Source organism: Sphaeroforma arctica (assembly GCF_001186125.1).
Source record: "Sphaeroforma arctica JP610 unplaced genomic scaffold supercont1.804, whole genome shotgun sequence".
In the NCBI taxonomy this organism is placed as follows: domain Eukaryota; class Ichthyosporea; order Ichthyophonida; genus Sphaeroforma; species Sphaeroforma arctica.
This window is the reverse complement of record NW_014039754.1, coordinates 1,162-12,361: the sequence shown is the minus strand read 5'-3', so window position 1 is coordinate 12,361 and position 11,200 is coordinate 1,162. Positions and strand designations below refer to the sequence as shown.

General features: G+C 39.5%; 1 protein-coding gene, 1 non-coding gene and 1 pseudogene across 3 annotated transcripts; all 3 read left to right on the top strand.

Annotated features, from left to right (window-relative positions):
- Positions 1 to 3,734: 3,734 nt before the first annotated feature.
- Positions 3,735 to 5,466, top strand: SARC_08685 (hypothetical protein; annotated as a pseudogene; the record flags this gene model as incomplete). The annotated part of the gene is made up of 2 exons: positions 3,735 to 4,505; positions 5,026 to 5,466.
- Positions 5,467 to 5,969: 503 nt separating this feature from the next.
- Positions 5,970 to 6,041, top strand: SARC_30195. Its single transcript has one exon. It is a non-coding gene; the product is annotated as a tRNA-Thr (tRNA).
- A 3,360-nt stretch (positions 6,042 to 9,401) lies between these two features.
- SARC_08684 (hypothetical protein) lies at positions 9,402 to 10,960 on the top strand (the record flags this gene model as incomplete). The annotated part of the gene is made up of 2 exons (XM_014297326.1): positions 9,402 to 9,652; positions 10,834 to 10,960. The coding sequence occupies exons 1-2, from the start codon at positions 9,483 to 9,485 to the stop codon at positions 10,958 to 10,960; spliced, it is 297 nt and encodes a 98-aa protein (XP_014152801.1). The 5' UTR covers positions 9,402 to 9,482.
- Between the last annotated feature and the right edge of the window lie 240 nt (positions 10,961 to 11,200).

Below are 11,200 nucleotides of genomic sequence, written 5' to 3'. Positions count from 1 at the left end.
TTGTATCTCTGTGTGTGTTGTTGGTGGGGGGGGGGGTCCGTACGGGAACATTTTGTGTGGGTGTGCGTTGAGAGAGCAGTGAACATATCGGCAGCGGCAGTTGAAAAATCAATTCTCGTCCTGACTACAGGCCCCTGAGCACCACCAAGTAGTAGGTATGAACACATGCATTCTGGATACACACCTCACCTAATCACCTTACTATGATTACGCACTCTATAGCAGCCAGTAGTAGCACAGCCGAGAGTGGTTGCACCCAAAGCCCAACCACACGATGTGGTAGGTATCTGCAGTCAGCTGTTGACTAATGAAATGGAGGTGCTCAAGCGGGATTTGACAAACATATGCCTGGAGACGGGGGTAAGGTTCATTAGGTGTCATGGGATTGTTGTAGTGTGTAAACTTCTGCATTTAGTAGACAAACATTTGGGTAATGAATGCACCCACATTCAATCAATTGAGCCAAATCGTATTCAAACGTTTATTGTCAAACAGGTGGTACACTGTCTAGCAACCTATAACCGTTATATCTTGGGTCAACCCAGTCAAAGCTATACGCACGTTCTATTGTCTTCGTATCTAATCAAATTTTCTTTTTGTCTTATCATATTCTCGTATTATCTTATCATATTATCTTATATCTCATTATATTGTCGTTTTATCTTATCATATTGTCTTATTGTCATATCAAATTGTCTAATTGTCTTATCGTATTGTCTTATTGTCGTATTGTATTGTCTTATTGTCGTATTGTATTGTCTTATTGTCTTATCATATTGTCTTACTATCTTATCATATTATCTTATTGTCTTATCGTATTGTCTTATTATCTTATCATATGGTCGTAATATCTGATCATATTGTCCTATTATCTAATCATATTGTCTTATTGTCTTATCTTATCATACTGTCTTATTGTCTTATCAAATTGTCTTATTGTCTTATCATATTGTCATATTATCATATCATATTATCTTATTGTCTTATCGTATTGACTTATTATCTTATCATATTGTCTTATTATCTGATCATATTGTCCTATTATCTAATCATATTGTATTGTTATCTTCTCATATTGTCTTATTGTCTTCTCATATAGTCCTATTATCTTTTCATATTGTCTTATTATCTTATCATGTTATCTTATTGTCTTATAATCTTATCATATTGTCTTGTTGTCTTGTCGTATTGTCTAATTGTCTTATCGTATTGTCTTATTGCCGTATTATATTGTCTTATTGTCGCATCATATTGTCTTATTATCTTATCATATTGTCTTATTACCTTAACATATGGTCTTAATGTCTTATCATATTGTCTTATTATCTTATCATATTGTCTAATTATCTTATCATATTGTCTTAATATCTTGTCATATTGTCTTATTGTCTTATCTTTTTATATTATCATATTGTCGTATCAAATTGTCTTATTGTCGCATCATCATATTGTCCTATTGTCTTACCATATTATCTTATTGTCTTATCGTATTGTCTTATTATCTTATCATATTGTCTTATTATCTTATCATATTGTCTTATTGTCTTATCATGTTATCTTATTGTCTTATCATATTGTCTTGTCGTATTGTCTTATTGTCGTATTGTCGTATTATATTGTCTTATTATCTTATTGTCTTATTACCTTAACATATGGTCTTAATATCTTATTATATTGTCTTATTATCTTATCATATTGTCTTATTATCTTATCATATTGTCTTATTGTCTTATCATCTTGTCGTCTTATCTTATCATATTGTCTTATTGTCTTATCATGTTATCTTATTGTCTTATCATATTGTCTTATAATCTTATCATATTGTCTTATTGTCGTATTATATTGTCTTGTTGTCGTATTATATTGTCTTATTATCTTATCATATTATCATATTGTCTTATCTTATCATATTGTCTTATTGTCTTGTCTTATTGTCTTTTCATATTGTCTTATTATCACATTGTCCTATTGTCTTATCATACTATCTTATTGTCTTATCATATTGTCTTATTGTCTTATTGAATTATCATATTGTCCATATTGTCTTATCTTTTCACATTGTCTTATTATCTTATCATAATGTCTTATTGTCTTTTCATATTATCTTATTGTCTTATCAATTTGTCTTACTGTCTTATCATATTGTCTTATTGTCTTATTGTCTTATCTTTTCATATTGTCTTAATATGTTATCATATTATCTTATTGTCTTATATTTTATAGTCTTATTATCTTATCATATCATATTAATGTCTTATCTTTTTATATTGTCTTAATATCTTATCTTATCCATTGTCTTGTCATATTGTCCTATTGTCTTATCTTTTTATATTATCTTGTTGTCTTATCATATTGTCTTATTGTTTTATCATATTGTCTTATAATCTTTTCATATTGTATAGTCTTATTATCTTATCATATAGTCTTAATATCTTCTCATATTGTCATATTATCTTATCATATTGTCTTATTATCTTATCATATTGTCTTGTTATCTTATCATATTGTCATATTATCTTATCATATTGTCTTATTATCTTATCATATTGTCTTGTTATCTTATCATTTTGTCTTATTGTCGTATCCACAACAGATGGACACGCCTCCGGTCTCGTCTCTGAGGGCTATTCGTCACATAGAAAGTACTATCAATTGTCTGCGAACAAATACCATGCCACCAGTACGAAAATTACCCGCCCAGCCAGTAAGTGATCAAGCCCAACTATCCGGTAATGGACAAACAACGAGGAGCAGCCCTACCTCAAGTAGCCTACCCGAACCTGTACCATCCCATCCTGATCCGACTCAAAAAGACAGTGGCGCTCGAAGATCACCACACACCACGCACCATTCCTATGGAAGGAGTGTCGGTAGTACCACCAACCCCCAGGGAAACAACTCTAAACCATCATCACCCAACGGCCATCACAACTACACCACTTCAGCGTCCGCTTCCCCTAGTGCTGGCAGAAAGGCACCTACCAGGATCAGCGCTACCATGTCCTCTGGGCCACATAAAAGAAGCCCCATGAGAAGCTTGCTGTGTATGTCTGACCAGGAGTTGCCGTAACAGTGTGGGTGTGCTGTGTATGTGTGCTCGGGCTTTCCCTTTGTATCCATATGTAGTCAGGCTCTTCCTGTGCATGTCTGAATGTACGTTCCCTATTTGTTCGCATGTTTGCTATGTACGTCTGCACATGCTCCGGGGGCTGTGTCGCTATTTTTTTCGAGGCGTTTTTTTATTCTTATTCTCCGGTCAAGTCTGTGAGACAGTCAGTCTGGGAAACAATTATAATTAAGAGCATATACCACATGTTCAATAGAGAATCAAGCACGACAGTGAGGTGTGCTACTATATATGAGTATTAGAACGTATTTGGGACTATCGATAGACCTCGGTCCCATATCTTCTTCATCTAGTATCATCACCAATAATACTACGCACTCTCTATATGAGGCGACATTACTTGAATCTGAGCTCAAGATAAAGATATGTAGATGGATAGATAGGTAGGCAGGTAGGTAGGTAGACAATAATTTATATGTATATATTATATATTTTTTTGTGTGTGTGTGTGTGTGTGTGTGTGATGTATATATTATATAGATATATATATATAGACACACTCTATGGCCGGCAGCACGCAAGATTTTGGGCTCGTCTATATTCGTGGTCGACGTTGATTTTAAATTATGTTTTACATGCCCCGCAGCTCTTAGAAGTTCTGGCTCGAGAGGTTCGTCTAACTCAGTATCGATGAACCAGGCTGTGAGCGGCGAATTGAACTGTCAAACCGACAGCCAATCAGATTCTGGTACTTCCGATGTAGACGAGGATGACGAAGAAGAAGTATTTGCAATTGGCGAAGGTGTTACGCACGGCACACAAACTGATAGCGGTCATTGGTCGCTCGACACATCCACACATGGTGTGGGGCTTGACAACGTAGTAGAGAGGTCTAGTACAGATAAGTGTCCACAGGGCACCCCTACGAAAACAAAGGGTGCAGATGCGTACATACATTGGTGGGACGCGCCAGACACGACGACTGGCAGCGAAACAAGCGGACGGGAAGGTGTCCAGGACCACAGCCCGGGTGCAATCGAAGAGGACGCTGCACCTGGGGAAACATACCGCACAACCATACCAGTGGGGAGTGAGAACCAAACGGTGTATTACACCGAACCCGCGGGTTCTGGAAATGGGGCCGGGGCCGGCGGCGCATCAGAAAGGAACTATCAGGACCGAGATGGCAACCATACTGGTGTAGGTTACTCCAGCCACGGTGACAGTGATAACTTCGACCCTATCTCGGCGGAGCGAGACGAGTGGGTGCAAGAGGGCAATACGAGTCCTTCTTTTAGGCCAAGATCTCTATTGGTAAGTTCTGGAACCGGTGTTCGACGAAAGGCCCAGGAAAATGACGGTATTCGAACACGAGCTACGGGACTAACTGAAATAGATAGCTCTCTAGATGTGCTATTGGATGGCCTGGTGGAAAGTGGTATGAACATATTGTATATGTGTATATTTATATGTGTGGATATATATATATATATATGTGTGTGTGTGTGTGTGTGTGTGTGTGTGTGTGTTGTGTGTGTGTACGTATATGTATCTGTATATATATATATATGTGTGTGTGTGTGTGTGTGTGTGTGTGTGTTGTTGTATATATATATAGGTATATATATATGTGTGTGTGTGTGTGTGTGTGTGTGTTCTTTATGTGTGTGTGTGTGTCTGTTTCTTTGTGTGTGTGTCTGTGTCTGTTTCTTTGTGTGTGTGTGTGTGCGTGTTTATTTCTATGTAATCCTTTGGCATATTGCAGTTCATCTACATTGTTAGACCTGCACAATGTTAAGACTTTTGTGGCCACTCTCTTTGGTGAGCACACTGTAGAATTCCTTTTTTTTTCTTAGTTTAATTAATTATTTAAAACAATATACTAAGGTTACTGGTCACATCCTGGTATAAATAAGTATGAAATCCATTCGCTTGCGCTTTTCTGATCGCTCTTGTAGGTAAAACGCATGTCGATGGCTTGCACCCAGACTTCAATATTGATGATTTCTCGGTCCCTCCGAGTGCGAGATCGAAGACGTCACCAAATCAAAATGCGGCTACGCAAAGTACGCAAACAAAATCACCAACTAACTCGCAACAAGGGATTTATTCGCCTACCGGTGGTGCCAGTTTAAGCTGGAAGGAAGGTTCAAAACGTACCGACGAGACTGATCCTGTGCGCTCGAATTCGCCCATGAGTGGCGAACATCAACGTAGTCGACAACGAGCTAAAGTGAAAAAGGTCCAGAACGTATTCGGGTCAGTGAGAACCCAAAAGTCGGGTGACGGGCGGAAAATGTATAGTGTGACCGAAAATGTGGAGGGTTTGGATGTAGACACGCCAAATCTAGGTGAGGCGAAGGGCACAGCAAATTCTAAACAACTGCTCGATTCGTTAGGTGAGACTACCCTGTTTTGATTTTTTTTGTACTTTGCCACCCTGTCAATAACATAAAGTAGAAAATAAAATATATCTCGCTATCTTACGGAAACATTGAGGAGTGCAATTGGATATGTACATTGTCGCGTACTCGTATCCAAGCTTGAATCCTACATTCAGGTGCACATATGTATGTTAAGGGTCATATCGATTCGTCTAGGTGCATAACAATTGGCTCACATATTTTGCATACCGAAAAGCTCGAGTACTTTAGATCAATATAGTTTTTATGCCAGCTTTGAATGTCCTCTGCTAGCTAAAAATAATACGTATAAACTTGCCCTGTATCTTCATTTTGAAGATATTCATAGTCCGATTAGATGCATCGTAGAGCCCTGTCGTGCAACATGGCCCGAGCATATGCTATTTAATACCTGGATACCGTTAATTCAGAAGCGTAAACATAAAGAAAACTTGGGTTTATGTTTGGTATTATAAAATATAATATAACAATAGGTAATGTCCTCTGTGGCAAAGTGGTATCGCGTCACACTCGTAATGTGAAGGTCCATGGTTCAATCCCATGCGGAGGCAAAAATATATTTTTTTTCTTCATATTTTGAGTCGGTTGTTTTTTTTTTGTTCTATTGTAGCATCCAAGGGCCAGATTATTAGAAAAGCCAATCCTAAACCCAAAACCTAGGATTATCAAATATTGAGTTTTGGATCTAGGATCCAATATTTCTGATGATAGAGCGATCAAAAATATAGCGGGATTACCAGTAGATGATACCGAAACTCACGCGTGTGAGAGAAACACTTAAGTAAATATTGAGTCTAGTGTAGAAAATACTAAACACAAATAAAGACTCAATGCGAGTGCTTCAGCCTAGGACTTTACCTAGCTGGAAGATTCGCACTTGAGAAGAGGTCTTTTGTTTCTTCCGGTCGTATCTTATAAGCTACTCTCAAACTCTACACTATTCTCAAATCCTCTCCAACAGATATGAAGCCTGATGCACATGTAGACACGTAATAATTTAATCAAAAGTCAAATAAAAAAGATTATCCCTATTCCATCAATATTTGAATATTGACGGGTTTTTTTCTTTTTCGGTTAAGCCATAGTAGGAGCACCTGATAACACCCATGCCGATGTCCCTCGTCAGATAGACTGTAAACGAGCACCATGTCCCCGCTTTGAATGCATAGTCTCGATGAAGGTGATCATACTCCTTCCTTGGATATGCCCCGTGCCATCTATCTGACGTCAAATACCTGTGCGACCGAACGGTTCCTTGGTTTTAGTTGTAACTGAAGGGTGTCAGTCAGGCTGGGCGCTTCTGTGAAAGCATCTTGTCCCAAATGTAATACTGATCCCTTAATAACGTATGCATTTGGAAATATATCTTGGCATATATGTTCAGGTTAAGCTAGGGCACGAATCTAGCCGGACCAGAAAATCTCCGAGAAGAAATATGCTATTTATATCTCGTCCGACTCGCAAACTGATTTTTTTTTTCTCAGTTTTAGCTGAATGACCTACATGCATTGACTACTAGTTTTTAAGGTGGCATCCCGTTGTACACATCTTCTTGTGATTGATGAGTTGCTATTAATGGTGGTAGCCCAGACAAGATAAGTACACTCTTTATGGGTACAATGAAGCTACGAACACGAACAAAAACTAGCTGGCTGTGTATACTATTCTTTCATCATGTATTCGTTTCGATCACAATATGTTTGGTTCGCTGAGATAATCATATAGTCTAGTGGAAATTAGGTTCGAATATTGGTTTGTAGTTGAGAGAATCCGCAATATCAGTTTGAGCAAAAGATGATCCAACATTCGACGATGCGCACCGTTGCCGTATACATGTAGATGTACGTGTATGGCCTTATGCTTTAAAGTTGTGATGTGATTAGTGTCTCGGATTCACGCTGCAATGATTATTTGTCAGAGCTCTATTCCAGTAATATATGCTGCTATCGCGTACCCCCAGTGTAAAATCTCGCAGGGTGTGCTGTACAGTACAACGCAGTCATCATTGAGACAACTCTGACTGTTATACTTCTCAATAATCAAGTCATTATGATATCATGTCTATTGATGCAACTCGTGACCGATCATCTTCAATCATATACCGTTACTAAATGAATCTACTCATTGAGGGTTTTCAATCACGGAAGATTTGGCTCCCGTAGCATCAGACAACCATCACATCAGATTCATCGATGACAGGTTTTGGGGAGACACTCCACGACCAGGGCCAGACGACGGCCTTTGCAAGAATATGGACGAAGACGGAGCAGAGATGGCCCATCCTCGTACTGGAACTCAAGGCCCTCGAATTAGCAAAAGGAATAGGTGCCGTACCACAACTGTGGCTCACCGATTCCTAAACCGCACTACACGTATGACGCAAAAGAAAAAATCAGTCCAAACTTATGAACGCACAATTAGGTCAACTAGTCTGGTACTGTCATCGAAGAAACTTGTATAGGAACTCTACCACAAGAATATTCAACCCGCCCCTCAAAATTCATTGTTTACTACCCTAAAACGATGTGATTTCACTAATCACTACCCCTAAAAATATGGTAGGGTTTTTGCTAATTTATCTACTAAGTGATCGTCATGAAAACGAACTGCCGTAATCGTAGGGGTAGTTATTAGTGGAATCTACATACCCACGGGGTAGTGTTTATTTAATCCCCTCACAAATAATTAAAGAATAACTTACATCTAAAACAAGCCTAATAAAACTACTACCAGATAGAATAGATAGCACTGACAGAGAAGACGGCATCGATCGGGTACAAATGAGTAGCCCTCACTAAATCAGAGCACAAACTGGCATACAAGACTATCGCATATTTCAACAAACCTGTACTGCCTAGAGGATCGATACACATAGACATATTATACACACATTATACATGATTTAAAAAATGCATTGACTCGCGCTAGAGAACCCAAAACAATCATTCACAATGCAAACAGCTTTGAACCTATGAATGAGGGTAATTACATGAGAGCGAAGTTATATACAACACATGGCAACTGATCAAACCACGAGCTACAATAAAGGTGGGAGTACCACTCAACAGAGACAGAAAACAATCAGTTCAAGTCTACAATTCACAGGCAATTAAATCAAGAGAAGGGAAACACAGCCCATAGCACATTCAATGGAAACCCTATACAGGGTAATCAGAAACTCAAGTCAATATATTCTACAACAGTAGGAGTGCACACAAGGCATAAGATAAACCATCTACCAGTCTAAAAAAGGAATCAAACCAGAGACAATAACTAAACACCGTCGAACAAAATTAACTCGCACTCACACAAGGTGAAGGAGCATATACACAGGACATTGACAGTCATCACATCTCTGTCCACAACAGAATTGATCCCAAAGTCCAACAGCCCAAGGAAAGAAAGGGACTCAAGAAAGACGAAAACACAAATTCGATCAAAACAACAGACACAGACGCAATCAGAGTCTGCACACCAAAGGTGAGAACGTCAAACAACATCGCACACACTAGTCACTTTAAGACATAAAGGCCAATCGAGTCTATCGTCTAGCAGGCGAAAAAGTATCAAGGGGCACTACAATCGAACAACTTCGGTACGGGAACGAACATAACGATTGACATCAATATCAGGGGCAGTTCGGCACAGGACCGAACATCAAGGGATGACGTCACCAAGACCGAACTTCTTAGGTGACGTCACTAGGACCGAGCTTCTTAGGTGACGTCACTAGGATTAAACATTTCATTGAGATCACACTTTTTCATATGACGGAATAAGCACAAGTAAGTCCACACGTGACGAAACAAGCTTGACTAACAAACACCGTTTACACCCTCATAAATACAGGGAACAATGCAACATGTTACCGTATCACACAGAACGGTAGACACTTCCTACGGAAGTGCAGCAAAGCGATAGCACTACAATAGAAGGTATAATAGCATCAGAATTTTATTTATTTTATACAAATTTTACTAAAGACAAGGGGGATGAAGCGTGCATTCGCACAGAATATGGCAAGAATCTTTACTAATAACCCGCAATATATACACACCGTCGTAGACATCTCACGATGCCAACGGCAACACGTGCAGGCGTCTTTGGTGGTGAAGAAGAGGGTGCGGGCACAAATGCGTAACAATAAGGGGGCCAACCCCAGGTAGTGGGTCGAGCCAGCCTACACCTGGTGGGGTTTCCATACTTGCCTCAGCGATGCGTCTAGAAATAGGCAAGAGTATCTGTCAAGGCAACTACGTTCTGGTTAGTAAGTTTGTATCCAAATTGGAACAAACAGTACCGGTGCCTATACCGACTCTAAGAGTATGTATTTATGATCAACAGCCAGAACGACACATGCCACTCGTGAATTCGGAGATCAGACGACGATATGATTTGGCTATCAACGATTGTGGTGACGATGAGGTAGATGATCTTCTTCAAATAAGTCAATACATTAGTGAGTTAGAGCGCGTTCACGCTTAGGCGACCATATAAATGAACCACCTCTTGCAAAACTACTAAAGACTTCGGAATTTCTTATGCTACCTAAAGATAGTTACTTTAGAATGGAAAATTGCGAAGACATCATAGAGCACTACACAATGTAGAGACCTATTCCTAGCAAAGTCCATGCCACTGTGTCAGTACCCAGCACTAGTGAGAAACCTATTAGGCTCCACTGATGCAACGGAGAAGTCCAAGTCAGTACTCAATAACTTTAAAAGATTCGGAGACGCATACAACTAGACACTTCAAGAAACCTAAGCAATTCAATAGAATCATTATTGACAGACTCAGGCCTCGCCCAGTGGACTATCTGTTAGAGAAATTTCTCAACGGCATGCATAACAAGAAGCTGAACGTCGAAGTGCGCACAGAGCGTGCGCATACGACAACGGTGATGTTAGAGGAGCATTATTGCAATTCAAACAAGGAACCCATAGACTTCCAACTCCTCAAAGTACAAAGATGCCAAGATAGACAATAATCACAGGTGAATGCTCTAATCAAGGCAGACAAGCAACCTGATGGAAGTGAAGGGCACTTATCAGATATAGAACACACGTTTCATACTATGGCTGAGACTAAAATAAGAGCGGCATCCAAGGTGTAAAGAGATCGAATGTTGATTGAATAGTTGCGAGCGGAGAACAAGCGTCAAAACACGCAGACAGCCAACCACGCTGAGAGTAGCACTACTGCTACTAACAAATGACATAACCCGGACACCGGTGCACCCAATAAAACCAAACCAACAGAACAAGACCAAGAAAAAAATGAGTCGCGTGAGGAGTGTCCATGTCTTTATTGTGAGATAATACCAGCCCCACATCGGTTCAGTCTATGTCCCAAGAAGGCTTTGAATCAGGCCAAGCAGGCTGGGGAACAGGCCAAGAAGGATGTGCAAGTAGCAAGGCCATCCACTACCTCTGGCAAGGTTGAAGACACGGAGGGTGACGAACACTGATACAACTGGTGGGCGAAAGTAAACATGATTGACTTGGCTGATAGGCTCAATGTATATACAGATGAAAAAACGTTGGCAATAAATGCAAATGATTTAAATTACCAACCTTTATTCTTACTTCCCGTACCATGAGACCAACGTTTACACATTGATATACAAATTAATGGCAATACATACAATGCACTAATAGACTCGATCGCACAACGTTCATGCATGGAAAAGAGTGTAGTAACAGAACTA